Source organism: Lepus europaeus, chromosome 22 (genome assembly GCF_033115175.1).
Source record: "Lepus europaeus isolate LE1 chromosome 22, mLepTim1.pri, whole genome shotgun sequence".
In the NCBI taxonomy this organism is placed as follows: Eukaryota; Metazoa; Chordata; class Mammalia; order Lagomorpha; family Leporidae; genus Lepus; species Lepus europaeus.
The window spans coordinates 26259446-26275363 of record NC_084848.1 but is presented as its reverse complement, the minus strand read 5'-3'; the positions used below and the strand labels follow the sequence as shown (position 1 = coordinate 26275363).

Sequence of the window (15918 nt, the reverse complement as noted above, 5' to 3'; positions counted from 1 at the left end):
AAAATTATCATTTATTTGAGAGGCAGAGTTACAGACAGAGAGAGGGAGAGACAGAGACAAATATCTTCATCTGCTGCTTCACTCCCCAAGTGGCCGCAATGGTCAGTGCTGGGCCGATCTGAAGCCAGGAGCCCCTTCTGGGTCTTCCGTGCAGGTGCAGGGGCCCAAGCACTTGGGCCATCTTCCACTGCCCTCCCAGGCCATCAGTCGGGAGCTGGGTCAGGAGAGGGGCAGCCAGTTCTCAAATGGGTGCCTGTATGAGATGCTGGTGCTGCAGGTGGAGACCCAGCCTACCACACCACAGAGCAGGCCCTGATAGCTTTTGCCTTTGGTCACTAGAGGGTCACTGCTAGCTTTGCAGTTAAAGTGTAGGTTGTCAATGCCAGACCACGATGGATTAGACACAGACAGGGAGATGAGCAAATGAGCAGCAAATGTAGAGTTTTTTTTTTTTTTTTTAAGTCTTGGAGAAAAGAAGAGAAATGAATGAGGGGCGGATACCAGAGGCAGCAGCTCAGGAGAAATGAGGTTTGTTTTGCAGGGGAAGGTCAGGCGTTTTTCAGAGTAGGGAGATGCACAATTTGAAGTTAGGAAGGCAGAAGTGGGAACAATGACCGAGTCAGTTCCTGGAGGGTACTGAAAGGCACCAATTCAAGAAAGAGAGAGACCCTTCTTCCTCCAAAACAAAAGGAAGGAAGTCAGGAGAGAGGGAGGCGCCCTGGGACAGTCAGCCAGGCTGCAGAGAAACTGTGGGAGTTAAGGCGAGGTCAGAGGCTGACCTAACCGAAATGTCTGGAGCTGCGGAACTTTAAAAAGTTTGTGGAAAAACGGAATTAAAAAAGATCAAGTTTGTTTTGGTTCAAAATATGCATGCATAGTTTTTTCATAATACACCTTTCCTTTAACTTTTTGAAGACCTCTGGTATGCATAGATCTCAATTATTTTTTGCAGTGGAATAAACTTCTCTTTTAAATCTATTTCCCATAAACTTTTGGAAGTCCCCTTGTATTCTAAGGCAGTCTAGTCGACTAGGAATGAAAACAAGGAATAAAAGCCTGCCCTGGAGGGGCCCACCAAAGAGTTTCTTTGTACCGTGTACAAGCTGTAATAGGATCTGTGGAAGCATTAACGCTGACTACTGCTGTCTACATTATTTTCCATGTGCATGAATCTTTTGAGTAGTTACAGGAAAAAAAAGCAAGCTGCCTGTTCCAAACAGCTTACACAAATGAACTGAAGCACGAAGAAGACAAATAAACTGTCTTCTGATGTCAACAAGTCACAGACCATCATTTAGTGTTGAAACTAGGTTATACTGATTATTTTCAATCTGTTATGCTAACTTTATTATCATCACATTTGGCTGAGTCATTCCCAGGTCCTAAGCAGAGATGGTCCGGGTCACCACGTGACAGCAAAACATCACAATATCAAAATAATTAGGTTGGCCACGAAATCTACCCCGGAAAGATACTGCGTAGCAGAAAAAAAAATGCAAGCTCCAAAGTTTGGCAAGGCAAAGCACGGAAAGATAGCAGCCATACCTGGGGCCCGCACAGAGCTGCCGAGCGTGCTAACAAGGGCTATCAGCAGGCCCACTCCCGCTAACCGGGCGGACGCCGGGATCCTGCGGCGGGATGACTCCGGGGCACATGGCCGGGCTCCACCCTTTGCCAGGGACGGGCACACCCCGGGGCCTGGGAGCATGCTTCTCAGAAAAATACAAGTTCTCCTTTGATGGCGCCCCAGAAGAGCCTCTCCCACCTCCTCCCCCGTTCCCCAAGGGCAGGGCTGAACTGAGCTGCAGAGTTGGCTGGACACTGGGGTCAAGTGACAACAACTCGGGTGGACCGCACCCCCCCTCCCGCGCTCCACACCCTCCCCCCCCATCCGCCCGCCCAGGAAGACGCGCGGACTGCGCCTGCGCGCGCCTCTGCGGCGGCGGTCAGCGAGAGGCGGGGCTCGGCGCGCGCGGCGCTTTCGTCTCCAGGCAACGGGAGTCACAGAAGCCCGCGGAGAGCGCCTGCGCTGACGTCGGTTGGGGGCGGCCGGGCCTGGAAAGCCAGGTCCTGGGGTTTCCCCTGAGCGGCAGCGGTGCCCCCAGAGCCGGAGGTACGCAGAAGGGCGGGGAGACGTGGGGTGAACCCCTCGACCTCCCGAGGGCCCGAGGAGCAGGAGAGCGAGGGCTTGTCCCCAGAAACCCCGCCTCAGTGGGGCGCCCCGGTTGACTGGCCCGGACGGAACTTCCGGGTTCCAGATCTGGAAGGGGCCCGGGGAGCCCCTTTCTTCTCCGGTTAGCGGCCTCCAGCGTCTGCGCCACGGTTGCTCTTTGAACGGGGTTGGTCTTGGTCTCCTCACCTGTCAGACGCTGGGCCTGGAGTGAACCCTTCAGTTCACAGGTGGAGAGACTGTGCCCCAAGCCCAACACCTCTCCCTCCCTCCAGTGCTCGTTCACCTGCTGGCGGACGAGTAGAGTGCAGATGGCGGAGGCTGGTACCGGGTCACTTTGTCTTTCCACCCTGGGGACCTAACAGAGCGGGCGGCCGGTGGTCACCACTCACTGCGAATGCGCATTGGAGAGCTCTGGCACACCCAGCGCCATGTCCCTAGCGAAGCTGGAGGGAAATGTGAGTAGGGCAGATGTAGCAACAGTTTACTTTAGCAGCCGGGGGTGAGCCTCAGACAAACTCAGCACATGGATCTGGTTTGACTCTGCCCGTAGGCTTCCATCCAGGCCCTGAATGGCTGACCTCCAGTTGGCTCCATGTCTGCCTGTGGGCGTTATGTTCCCACATAATAAAACAGAGGCTGCAGGGCTGCACTCCGCCCGGCGAGACCCTTATGGACAAGGTGACACTGCGCAGCCGTCCTCCGTGGGGCATCCGAGGGACCACTTCCGGAAGAAGCTTTTGAGCAGCAGAGAGCTGACGCGGGAGAAGGTCTACACCCCGCCCAACCAGAACACGCGCTCCAAAGCGGGGTGCAGCTCCCCTCGCTGTGCGGATGCTGACTCGGGAAGCGGGCCCCAGGGCCAAGGACAAGGTTGGTTCGCTGCATCGGGCCCTCCGTCCTGGCATCCCAAAGCAAATAACCCATACTTGGGTCCCTTCACGAAGAAGCGAGTTGGGGTGGATCGGGCGTACCCGCTGAAACCTATGGTCCACCGGAAGTCTCGCAGTACCGGGGAGGCTGGCCCCGCAGGGAACCAGAACGTCTGCGTGAGCGCCTCTGAGCCGAGAGAGCTTCCACACAGCGACTTCACGCCAAGGAGCAGGGTGAATCCCTCTGTGGTTGGTGCCGTCCTTGCCGCCATGCAGGGCGAGAGGGCCGTGGCAAACCTCCCCAGGCCTGAGTGGGTGCAGATCCAGAGACTGGAAGCCCTGGGGGAGAGCTTAGAGGAGGAAATCCGGAGAAAGGAGATTGTCCTGCGGAACAAGCTGAAGAAGGCGGAGGAGGAGCTCAGGCGGATCGAGAGGGGCAAGGAGGAGGCCGAGGGAAACGCACACAGAGAGCTCCAGAGGATGATTCTCTCCAGGAGGAGGGCGCACGGTGGTGCCAGCCACCCCGCGTGCAAGCCCACCTTCCCCCCAGGATTTGGGTCCGAGGAGGCGCCCAGGAGTGACAGAAGAGAGGATGGAACTTGGAGACAGTCTCGAGAAAATGCTAGTCTATGCCAGTTCTCGGATCACGGAGTCCAGGGGCTGAAAAGGGAGAGGCCGGCGGCAAACAGTAACAAAATCAAAGATGGGGTCTTGGGGCCATCCACGGAGGAGGTCTCTCAGACTTCGGAAGCGCCGGATGGTGCTTTCCAGGGGCTCGGTGCGGATTCCAGCCCGTGCAGGGCACCAGGCTCGTCGGGTTCCAGCTGTTCTGAAGAGCCGGAACTGGGCCAGTGCAGCCACTGTGGACGCACGTTTCTCCTGCTGAGGCTGGAGCGACACTCCAACGTCTGCAGCAGGGTGCAGGGCTCCAGGAGGAAGGTGTTCGACTCCTCCAGGGCCCGGGCCAAGGGCACAGAACTGGAGCAGTACTTGAACTGGAAGGGGCCAGCCTCGGTCAAGGTAACAAGGGCCGTGTGGATTTGACTTTGTGTGGGGCATGTTGTAAGGGCCTTTGGTGTCCTCACCAGCTTTCTTTAGGGAACATGGGTTATGTAAAAAGAAGATGAAAAAGAACATTGGTTTTTATAAAGATTTGATTACTTATTTACTTGAAGGTCAGAGTTACACAGAGAGGAGGAGAGGCAGAGAGAGAGGTCTTCCATCCACTGGTTCACTCCCCAGTTGGCTGCAACGGCTGGAGCTGTGCCAATCCGAAGCTCGGAGCCAGGAGCTTCTTCCCGGTCTCCCACATGGGTGCAGGTGCCCAAGGACTTGGGCCATCTTCTACTGCTTTCCCAGGCCATAGCAGAGAGTTGGATCGGAAGAGGAGCAGCTGGGACTTGAACCAGCGCCCATATGGGATGCCAGCACTGCAGGTGGTAGCTTTACCTGCTATGCCACGGTGCCAGGCCCATGAACATTTTTTTTTTAAAGATTTGTTTATTTATTCAAAAGTCAGAGTTACACAGAGAGAGAGAGAGGTCTTCCATCTGATGGTTCACTCCCCAGTTGGCCCCAACAGCTGGAGCTGTGCTGATCCAAAGCCAGGAGCCAGGAGCTTCTTCCAGGTCTCCCACATGGTTGCAGGGGCCCAAGCACTTGGGCCATCTTCTGCTTTCCTAGGCCATAGCAGAGAGCTGGATCAGAAGTGGAGCAGCCGGGACATGAGCCAGTGCCTACAGGATTCTGGTGTCGTAGGTGGCAGCTTCACCCACTGTGCCGCAACACCAGCCCCAGGAATGAGCACTGCTTGACTCCCGCTGTGCGCCAGTCGCTATGACCAGAGCTGCTTGGGTGACCCTCAGACTTCTGTGAGAGTTTCATTCTCTCCCATTTTTTCCATCCAAAAATGAAGGCTCGGACAGGTTAAGTAGCTTTCTTGAAGTCAGCCTTCAGTAGCAGGGCCAGCCAATAAATCTTGGTTGGAATGATTCCAAAATCTAGACTTGAAAAACACTTTTTTTTCCAATTATAGAAATAATAAATGTTTACTATAAAAAATGGAAGATAAGAAAAACCTAGAGAAAGAAACTGTGCTGAGTTTATCACCCAGAGAGGACTCGTTGCTCTTTGCAGTAGACCCTGCTCTGGGCCGGTGCTGCGGCTCACTTGGCTAATCCTCCGCCTGCGGCGCCGGCACCCCGGGTTCTAGTCCTGGTTGGGGCGCCAGATTCTATCCTCTTTCAGTCCAGCTCTCTGCTGTGGCCTGGGAGGGCACTGGAGGATGGCACAAGTCCTTTGGCCCTGCACCCGCATGGGAGACCAGGAGGAGGCACCTGGCTCCTGGCTTCGGATCGGCGCAGCACGCCAGCTGTAGCGGCCATTTGGGGGGTGAAACTACGGAAAAGGAAGACCTTTCTCTCTGTCTCTCTCTCTCTCTCTCTTACTGTATAACTCTGCCTGTCAAAAAAACAAAAAACAAAAAACAAAAAAAACCTGCTCCCTCCGTGTCAGGGACCCTTTACCATCCTGTAACCACTCCTGTTTTCTTAAGAGGAGCTCAGTTTTGATATATCTTCTTGGTAAATGCTTGAAACACAGTACATTTGGAATTATTCTTCTCATTTAGAGTGTAAACACCTTGAAGGTAAGGGATTTTTGGGTTATCTTTCAATAATTTTCTCAGTTTAGAAAAACCAGGAGGTAAAAAATAAGCCCTGGGGCTGGTGCTGTGGCACAGGGGTTAAAGCCCTGGCCTGCAGTGCTGGCATCCCATATGGGTGCCAGTTCTAGTCCCGGCTGCTCCACTCCTGACCCAGCTCTCTGCTATGGCCTGGGAAAGCAGTAGAAGATGGCCCAAGTCTTCGGATCGGCTCAGCTCTGGCTGTTGCGGCCATCTGGGGAGTGAACCAGAGGATGAAAGACCTCCCTCTCTCTGCCTCTCTCTGTAACTGTCTTTCAAATAAAATTGAAAATAAATAAATAAAAAAGAAATAAAAAGTAAGCCCTTAAGGACATTGACATGGTAAGTTTAGGAAAATGTCATAGGCCATCTGTTTGGAGAGATCTAGAGATTGTATCCTAAATAACCTGCCCGTCAAGGCCATGCTACTTAGTTTGTAAAGTGTTTCTCAAAGTGTGGCACACTGACAAATACTCTTCTTCATTTTAGTAGTTTTAATGCATATTTTTAAAATATAACAACTTATTAAGCCCTTGCTTTCCAGGATCATGAATTTAAAGGAAAATAATGAAGTAATTAACAGTAAGGAGAATAAAGTAAACGAGGTATGCTCATGACCAAAGCTGGGGAAAGCCCAGGCTGTGTGATGGCAAAGGCTCCTTCCAGCTCTGTTATTCTAGAAAAATGAGAGCGTCGCTCTTCTTGCATTGCTTCCTGATCCTCTCTCTGCTATACCAGCGCCTCTTGTCCATTGGGACTTGACAGTTTATGTATTTGCTGAGGTCTTTTAAAACTCCCATTTATGTGATTTTAGGATGAGTGATGTGTAATTAGAGTTCTTTCTTTGGGTACAGTTTGGGAGATCACAAGAAAGTCCCTTCTGTGTTCATGGGTGATCTCCCTGGAATCTAGTTTCCAACGAGAAGTCAACATTTTGCTCTTAGGGATAATGATACGGTGGGCAGTTACTGTTCTTTCCTGTTTTCTTTCTGGTCAACCCAGTAATCCATTGGGGATTCCCTCTGTCCCACCACAGTGATTTATATTTGGCCAGAATATAAAAGAAGCAGTGAAGAAGAAAAACCAGTTGAGTGTCTGGGCTCAGACGCTCCGTGGAAACGAGTGAGGGGGACTGGGCTGCACGGAGGTGCAGGAAGGGCGTGACTGTGGTGCAGACACTGCCGCCCAGGGACGTCCCACGCTTTATTCCAGAAATCTGAGCTCTGGAAGCGGAGTGGTGCTGTCTCCCTAGTGTAGTCAGGAGAACACAGATGACCTTCCAGGTGTCCTTTAATCTGCAGTCTTGGACCTCATGTCTCTACTGAACTGTGAGCGTCTGAAGACAGGGACCACATCTGTGTGCTCTGAGCTGGACGTGTTAATTGAATAAAACTCCCACGGAAGGAAGAAGTAACACAGAGGTGTCATACCCTCGCAGAGCTTTCCCGGGCTGAATTCTTTCAGAGGTGCCCGGGTACCACCTTGGACGCCGACTCTCTTACTTCCTTGTCTGTTTCAGTAAGTGACTCTTCTGATGCGCCCTTCCCTTGAAAGGATCATTTCCTGTTAGCATCATCAGTGATGTTAGAACACCAAGACCTCGTCGTCGTCTTTTTCCTTCTCATCAAAGATAGTTTTATTTTAAATAACGTCTGCCTGCATTTTAAAAACCACGTGACACTAAGTGTGCTACAAGTACAGTGCCGACTGGCAGCCTTGAGCCAGCCCCTAAAGGTGCCCTACGGTTCTGTTCCATGGTTCTGCTGGGGCATTTTTCTGTATTTCCAAATAATATGGTGATTTTCTCCATTTAGGAATTTTTTAGATTATCTGGTGACTTCCTCTTATGGAAGCTGCGGGCAGATCTTTCATGTCCCCCGCCCCCCTTATTTTTCTCCATCCCTTATCTTTCTGCTGTAGTTGAATCACAATTTTGGGTTAAATCAGTAGTCAGCTTTTACATTACAATGACTGTATAAATTCTGCTCACTGATGAATGAACAGATTGTGCCCATGTTTCTGGAGTTAATAATTAATTTAGTTTTCCTTTCCTTCATCTTCTACATACCTCTTATTTTTTCCCTATGACCCACCTGATGTCAGACATCTGTTCATGTATTTTTTTAAAAATATTAATTTATTTATTTGAGAGGCAAAGTTACAGAGAGGCAGAGAGAGAGAGGTCTTCCATCTTCTGGATTACTCCCCAGATGGCCACAACGGCCAGAGCTGCGCTGATCAGAAGCCAGGAGCTTCTTCCTGGTCTCCCACATGGGTGCAGGGGCCCAAGGACTTGGGCCATCTTCTACTGCTTTCCCAGGCCACAGCAGAGAGCTGGATTGGAAGTGGAGCAACCGGGACTAGAACCGGCGCCCATATGGGAGGCTGGCACTGTAGGTGGTGGCTTTACCCACTACACCATAGGGCTGGCCTAATTTTTTTTTTTTTAACACTTAGGTAGCTTTGTCTTTTCTTTTTAAATATTTATTTGAAAGGCATAGTTACAGGCCAGTGCCGCGGCTCAGTAGGCTAATCCTCCGCCTTGTGGCGCCGGCACACCGGGTTCTAGTCCCGGTCGGGGCATCGATCCTGTCCCAGTTGCCCCTCTTCCAGGCCAGCTCTCTGCTGTGGCCAGGGAGTGCAGTGGAGGATGGCCCAAGTGCTTGGGCCCTGCACCCCATGGGAGACCAGGAGAAGCACCTGGCTCCTGCCATCGGATCAGCACGGTGCGCCGGCCGCAGCGCGCCGGCTGCAGCGGCCATTGGAGGGTGAACCAACGGCAAAAGGAAGACCTTTCTCTCTGTCTGTCTCTCTCTCACTGTCCACTCTGCCTGTTTAAAAAAAAAAAAAAAGAAAAAGAAAGGCATAGTTACAGAGAGAGGGAGGGAGGGGAAGAGAGAGAGAGAGCGAGTGAGTCTGGGCGCGCTTCATCTGCTGGTTCACTCCCAATGGCTGCAATGGCCAAGGCTGGGCTAGACTGAAGCCAGGAGCTTCTTCTGGCTCTCCCATGTCGGTGCAGGGGCCCAGTCATTTGGACCATCTTCCACTGGTTTTCCGGGCACATTGGCAGGGAGGTGGATCAGAAGTAGAGCAGCCATAACTTGAACCTATGACCATATAGGATGCTGGCTTTACCTTCTATACCACAACGCTGGCTCCAAGGTTTTTTGTAGTTGTTGTTTTAAAATATTTGTTTATTTATTGAAAGGCAGAATGCCAGAGAGAGAGGGAGAGATTTTTTCTTTAGATTTATTTATTTATTGAAAGTATTATACACAGAAGGAGAGGCAGAGAGAGAGAGAGAGAGAGAGAGGTCTTCCATCCACTGGTTCACTCCCCAATTGGCCACAATGGCCAGAGCTGAGCCACTTCAGAGTCAGGAGCTTCTTCTAGGTCTCCCACATGGGCTCAGGGGCCCAAGGACTTGGGCCATCTTCTGCTGCTTTCCTAGGCCATAGCAGAGAGCTGGATTGGAAGTGGAGCAGCTCGGACACGAATCAGTGCCTATATGGGATGCTGGCACTGTAGGCAGCAACTCCACATGTTACACCACAGCTTGGGCCCCTAGAGGGAGAGATTGACAAGAGATCTTGCATCTGCTAGTTCACTCCCCAAATGACTGCAACAGCTAGGGTAGGCCAGGCTGAGGTCAAGAGCCAGGAATTCCATCCTGGTCTCCCACACGGGAGGCAGGGACCCAAGCACTTGAACTGTCTTCTGCTGCCTTCCTGGGTGCATTAGCTGGAAGCTGGATCCCAAGTAGAGCAGCTGGGACTGGAACCAGTAGTCTGATGTGGGATGCAGGAATCCTAAGTTGACGCTAACCCGCTGCGCCACAATGCTGACCCCTGCTCATGTTTTGTGAATGCTCAAACAGCTCTTACGTTGTATCAGTTTGGATTTTTTTTTTTTAAATTCTGAAAAATTTACTTGCACCCCTCTTTTTCCTCCGGATTGGGGTCTGGGTTTTTTATTCTTTTGGCCTGATGCAGACTTGTTGTCTGGGGACTTCTTGCTTCTGTGTCGGGTTCTGTGTCCAGCATCCTGTTTCTTCCTTTTTCTTGTTTTACTTCTTGCTTTGCTGAAGTTTACTAAGGCGCACAGGATGCATATTTTTTGGTCTTGGAGTGAATGGGAATATCTGTATAATAGCCTCTTACTTAACGACTGCCTGAGTGTAGAATTCTAGGTAGGAAATTATTTTTAAGAACTTTTAAGGCATTTCCTGCTGGCTTCTAGCTCCTAGTGTTCCTGTTAAGAAATCCGACGCCATTTTGGTTCCTTCCGTTGTATGAGACCTATTTTGCTGCTTTTTCTGAAAGTACAGCATGCTCTTTATTCTGAATTCTGAAATGTCACAGTGACCGTGCTGGCTGGACACCTGCTATGTCATTTCAGGCTCAAGACTTGCGACCTTTGGTTCTAGGAATGTCAATTATATTCTTCTTCTTCTTCTTCTTCTTTTTTTTTAACAAATTTAGTGGCAGGGCTGGTACTGTCGCATAGTGGGTGAACCTGCTGTCTGCAATACTAGCATCCCACATGGGTGCCGGTTCGATTCCTGGCTGCTCCACTTCCAATCCGGCTTCCTGCTAATAGCCTGGGAAGGTAGCAGAAGATAGCCCAAGTGCCTTGGGCCCTTGCACCCTCGTGGGAGACCTGGAGAAAGCTTCAGCCATTAGTGAATGGCTTCAGGCTCTTGGCTTTGGATCAGCCCAGCTCCGGCCATGCAGCCATTTGGGGAGTGAATCAGTGGATGGAAGACCTCTTTTTCTCTCACTCTCTGTCTCTGCTTCTGTAACTTTGCCTTTCAAATAAATAAATCAATCTTAAAAAAAAAAAAAATTAGGGGCGAGCATGTGGCACAGGCTTAGTCTCTATTTGTGATATCTGCATCCCATGTAGGAACACTGGTTTCAGTCCCAGCTGCTCTGCTTCCAATCCAGCTTCCAGCTAGTGTGCCTGGGAAGACAGCTGATGGGTCCCTGCCACCCTCATGGGAGACCAGGATGGAGTTCCTGGCTCCTGGCTCAGCTCTGGCTGTTGCAGGCATCTGGGGAGTAAACCAGTAGATGGAAGACCTCTCTGTGTCTCTCCCTCTCTCTCTCTCTCTGCCTATTCAAATAAATAAAACTTTAGAAGATGACTAGGAAAGTAAACTTTTATTTATTTGAGAGGAAGCGAGCGAGTGAGCGAGCAAGCATGCCGGCTTTCCCATCTGCATCTGCTGGCTCACAACCTAAAAATGCCTGCAATGGCCGGGGCTGGGCCTGGCTGAAGCCAGGAACTGGGAACTCAACCCGTGGCTGCTCCGTGGCTGACAGGGACCCAACGACTTGGGCCACCCGCTGCTGCCTTGCAGAGCACACGCTGGCAGGACGCCGGAATCGGGCAGAGCTGGGCCGCGCCCTCGGGCCCTTCGTTCTGGGTGCGGGTGTTCGGGCAGATGTCTGCCCTGTTTCTTCAGCCACTTCCTCCTCGTTTTTCTCCATTCTCCTTGAACTCCTATTAGTCACTCGTTGGACTTCTTAATTTTCCATTTTTTTTTTCGGTTATTTTCCCCCATTCTAAGAAATTTACTTCATTTTTTTTTTTTTTGACAGGCAGAGTTAGACAGTGAGAGGTCTTCCTTCTGTTGGTTCACCCCCTAAATGGCCGCTAGCCGGCGCTCTGCGCCCATCTGAAGCCCGGAACCAGGTGCTTCCTCCTGGTCTCCCATGCAAGTGCAGGGCCCAAGCACTTGGGCCATCCTCCACTGCCTTCCCGGGCCACAGCAGAGAGCTGGATTGGAAGAAGAGCAACCAGGACAGAATCTGGCGTCCCAACCGGGACTAGAACCTGGGGTGCCAGCGCTGCAGGCGAAGGATCAGCCTAGTGAGCCGCGGTGCTGGCCAGAAATTTACTTCATTTTATAGCATTTTTATTTTTTTTTTTTTATCTATCAAAGTTTTAATTTATAATAAGTCTTTCTGGTTCTCTGGTCTTTTTTCACAGAAACTCATTTCATGGAAAATGTTTTTTAAAATATAGTATGTTCTTTTCAATTCTTTTTTAAGATTTATTTATTTATTTGAAAGGTAGAATTACAGAGAGGCAGAGAGAGTGTGGTCTTCCATCCGTGGTTCACTCCCTAAATGGTCACAACACCCGAAGCTGGGCTGATCCAAAACCAGGAGCCTGGAGCTTCCTCCAGGTCTCCCATGTGGGTGCAGGGGCCCAAGGACTTGGGCCATCCTCCACTGCTTTCCTAGGCCATAGCAGAGAGCTGGATGGGAAGTGGAGCAGCCGGGATGCCAGCACCACAGGAGGCAGCTTTACCTGCTACGCCACAGCACCGGCCCCAAGGAAAATCTAATAGTTATTTTGTTGATATACTGGTCTTTTCTGTGTTACTTGCCTATTGCATTCTGAGTTGTTATTTGTGGCTCTTTTCTTGTTAGAGTTTTTGTCAAATAGCTGGTAGTCCTTGGCTGTCCACTGACATTTACTTAAATGGGGCTTGCTGACTCAGAGCCTTCCCCACCTTGGTGTCTGAAGGCTGATGTCTGGGATGCTTGCCCCCTTCCCTTTCCTAAGAGGCTTCTTGTGTACTCGGGACTGCATGGGGGAAGGAGTCCAGCGATCTGGGATGTGTACTTGCATTTACTCCCCACTTTCAGCCCAAGATGAACCCTGTCCACTTTGGATTTCCTGAGTCTGCAAGCCGTGCGGTTCAGTTTCTCCAGAGGATAAGCCCCAGTTCTCCTGTGTGCGTGTGGCTGTAGGACACCTGGACAGGACAGGGAGAGGATACTTTGCAGCCCTGCCCCTGCCCCCTTCCCACGAGCTGGTACTCCCCAGCACCAACTCTCCCAGCGGCTCTGCTGGCCTCTCACTACCTCTCTGGCAGGCAGTTGTCACCACTGCTTTCTTGTTCGGACCTTGGGAACAGCACCCTTCCTTCCTTCCTGTCGCTCTGAGGGAGACTCGGGGAGACACGGCAAGGCGAGTAATGCGTCTCCCCTTTCCGTTGCAGCCTGAGCCTCCGCGGAAGAGCAACTGGAGACAGAAGCATGAGTCTTTCATCCGTACCCTCCGCCAGGCTCGGGAGGTCCAGCAGGCCATTGCCAAAGGCGGAAACCCCTCCGACTTGCCTCCCATCCTGCCTGCCGAAAACCCGGACTACATTCAGTGTCCTCACTGTAGCCGCCACTTTGCTCCCAAGGTGGCTGAGCGACACGTTCCCAAGTGTAAGACCATCAAGAACCGCCCCCCGCCTCCAAGGAAGCATTACGGGTGAGCAGCCAGCACCGGTGCCACCTCCCTGGTGGTGCAGGAGGCTCTGCTGTGAACGGGAGCGGACTAATCTGATGCGAAGCAGAAAGAAACAAAACCTTTGCATCTCCCAGATCTGCCTGCAGAGATAGTCGGTGAGGAGAGACCCACTGCGGAGCAGGGGCGGCAGGGGACGCACTAGCTTCCCCCTGAATCACCGCCGTGGACTGCTGTGCCTTCCGGCGTCGCCCTGAGAACGGCGGGCTGAAGACAGAAGACGGGTGAGCAGGGTGTAGTAAAGCCGTCTTCTTGCAAGGCTGACTTGTGGTTTGTGCCAGCAAAGTGCCTGCATTTGGTGGTGCCTTGTGGCCACTGCGTGTGTGTGGCTCCTGTTAACTCTTCTCACTCTTGCAAGCTGGAGTGCTAGGCTGAGTTGGTGTTAGAGGATCACGGTCCCCCAGATGGTACCTCTTACAAGATAGTAAGATTTTGCCGTAAGACATTAAGTCTACCCCTGGCCTCCCTGTGCATGGTCCTGGCCGAAAGCCAATGGAAGTATGTAAGACTAGGGCACTAGCACATCCTCAGCCGTCCCCATGGCATCTTGTATAGTAAAGGAACCACGCTTATGTAATTTAGAAGGCAGGCGCTGGGGAAACACGTTAAACTTTTCTCTACCTGTTCTTTCCTAATGGGCTTCACATGTCGGAGGAACGGGAGGAAGACCTGTTTCAGCCGTTACAGGCAGTCTGCTTCAAATCAGGTTGGCAGAACGACTGCTTAAATGAGGCAGAACCTTCCATGAAAGCCAGCTGGACACCGCGTAGTGTTACATGTCCCTGCTGGTCACTCAGCTTCTGTTTGAGAGATTAGACTCGGAAGGAGAAAGGGCCAGATCCTTCTACACAGAAGAGTGCCTAGTGCGTTAGGCCTTCCATTCGTGGGTTCTGAGTAAATGAAAAGGTGAGGGGGTGGGGAGGTTCCAAGATGGCAGAATAGGGAGGGCGCTTACTGATAGTCCAGGAGGATAGTTTAATAGAAGTGGAGATAGTGTAGTCTCAGGGAAGTTAGGGAAAAAAATGGCAGAGAAAGCTCTTCCATAATTAGAGGGACATGGTGGACCTACGTGGAGGGCACGGGTGCCCATGTCTCGGGACTCTAGCTGCCAAGAGCCTCCGCACCAGCGCTGGAAAGTGAGCTCTCTGTTATGGCCTGGGACAGCAGTGGAGGATGGCCCAAGTCCTTGGGCACCTGCACCCGCATGGGAGACCCTGGAAGAAGTTCCTGGCTCCTGGCTTCGGGTTGGTGCAGCTCCGGCTGTTGCAGACAATTGGGGAGTGAACCAGCGGATGGAAGACCTCTCTCTTTCTGTAATTCTTTCAAGTAAAATAAATAAATCTTAAAAAACAAAAACAAGTGAGGGGGCCAGTGTTGTAGCATGGTACATTAAGCCACCGCCAGTAACGCCGGCATCTCACATGGGTGCTGGTTCCTGTCCCAGCTGTTCCACTTCTGATCCAGCTCCCTGCTAATGCGACCTGGGAAAGGAGCAGAAGATGGCCCAAATGCTTTGGTTCCTGCCACCCACATGGGAAACTGGGACAGAGTTCTTGGCTCTGGGCTTTGGCCTGGCCTGCCCTGGCTGTTGCACCCATTTAGGGAATGAATCAGTAGGTGGAAGATCTGTCTGTCCCTCTCTCACTGTAACTCTGCCTTCCAAATAAATAAATACATAATTTTTAAAAAAGATTTATTCATTTGAAAGGCAGTTACATAGACGCAGAAGCAGAAAGAGTTTGTCCATCCGCTGGTTCACTCCCCAAATGGCCACAACAGCTAGCTGGTCCGATATGAAAGCAGGAGCCAGGAGCTGCTTCCACGTCTCTCATGCAGATGCAGGGGGCCAAGGACTTGGGCCATCTTCTAGTGCTTTCCCAGGTCATAGCAGAAAGCTGGATTGGAAGTGGAGTAGCTGGGACTCGAACTGGTGCCCATATGGGATGCCGGCACTTCAGGTGGCGGCTTTACTGATTAAGCCACAGTGCTGGCCCCAGTACATAAATCTTAAAAAAAAAAACCTCAGTCCCAGGTTTATGCAGTGGGAAAGCTGGCAAGTTAATGTCTGAGGGGGGAGTATCAGTTCAGAAAGGGGTGAAGCTGCACTGCAGATCTGAGGTACTAGTGGAATTACTGAGCCAGGAGCATCACCAAAATCGTTAACTCCTGGAGAAAAGCTACCCAATTTGAACTGAGCACATAACAAAACCGTGTTTTACTAGATAACACAAGGCCACTCACTCTTGTTCGATTCCCTCTCTGGCCTCTGCTGAGGGCTGGGCTTCCACAGAACAACTGGCAGCGTGAATGTATGGCTCTAGCAGCAAAGCTGCAGGACACCAGGCTCAAGAGAATGCACTGCAATGCTTTGTGCTTCCTCCTCTCAGGGGAAAAGTGTCAAACCCTGGGGATTTAACCCACGGCGCACGTGCTCCAGTCAAGTCTGGTGAGGTACCCTCGAGTGTCACTCTGGTTAAAAGCGACAGAAGTGAAGCAGCAGTGGCCAGGGTCGCACACTGGCAGCCAGGGGTCTGCTCGGCCCCGCAGATGTGTCTTATTTGGCTAGCACTGCGTTCCGACTGGGATCTGACATCTAAAAAGATTGAGATAAGGAGAATTTCTTGGGAAACTTGAAGTTCTGGAAACATTGGGTCAGGGACCTGCATAGGACAAATTGGGTGGGGCCAGAATCAGTTGCTCTCTCAGAGCACGTGCCTGTTTCACTTCCTGCATCTGCTTGGGACCCTAGATGATGCTAGAGGGTCGCAGGCCTCGTAGGCCTCGGCCCCCAAAAAGCAGGTCTGTGTGTGTTGGGGGGAGTGCTTTTTTTGGAAGCAGTGGTCTATCCTTATCTCGCTAAGGAAATAAAACAATAGTTGCTA

At 51.5% G+C, this 15918-nt stretch overlaps 3 protein-coding genes across 6 annotated transcripts in view; 1 reads left to right on the top strand and 2 right to left on the bottom strand.

The window, feature by feature from the left end:
- ACYP1 (acylphosphatase 1) overlaps positions 1-2540 on the bottom strand; it is a 17334-nt gene extending 14794 nt beyond the window's left edge. Inside the window, exon 1 of one of the 3 annotated variants that reach the window (XM_062181122.1) lies at positions 2457-2540. Coding sequence is in view for 1 of the 3 variants with exons in the window: in XM_062181119.1 (XP_062037103.1) it covers positions 1546-1708 (163 nt within the window). In the remaining 2 variants the exon portion in view is untranslated. Of the gene's footprint in view, positions 1-1545; positions 1801-2456 lie in introns of those variants that run through there. The other 2 variants (XM_062181119.1, XM_062181120.1) reach the window with 2 other exon arrangements.
- ZC2HC1C (zinc finger C2HC-type containing 1C) lies at positions 2028-15918 on the top strand. Its single transcript, XM_062181118.1, has 3 exons — positions 2028-2113; positions 2724-4062; positions 12741-15918. Exons 2-3 carry the CDS (start codon positions 2743-2745, stop codon positions 13002-13004), a joined length of 1584 nt encoding a protein of 527 aa, XP_062037102.1. The 5' UTR covers positions 2028-2113; positions 2724-2742; the 3' UTR covers positions 13005-15918.
- Positions 7226-15918, bottom strand: part of NEK9 (NIMA related kinase 9) — a 53687-nt gene continuing 44994 nt past the window's right edge. Inside the window, exon 22 of one of the 2 annotated variants that reach the window (XM_062181116.1) lies at positions 7226-7288. In XM_062181116.1, the coding sequence (XP_062037100.1) occupies positions 7241-7288 (48 nt within the window). In that variant the 3' untranslated portion in view covers positions 7226-7240. Of the gene's footprint in view, positions 7289-9009; positions 9290-15918 lie in introns of those variants that run through there. The other variant, XM_062181115.1, reaches the window with a different exon arrangement.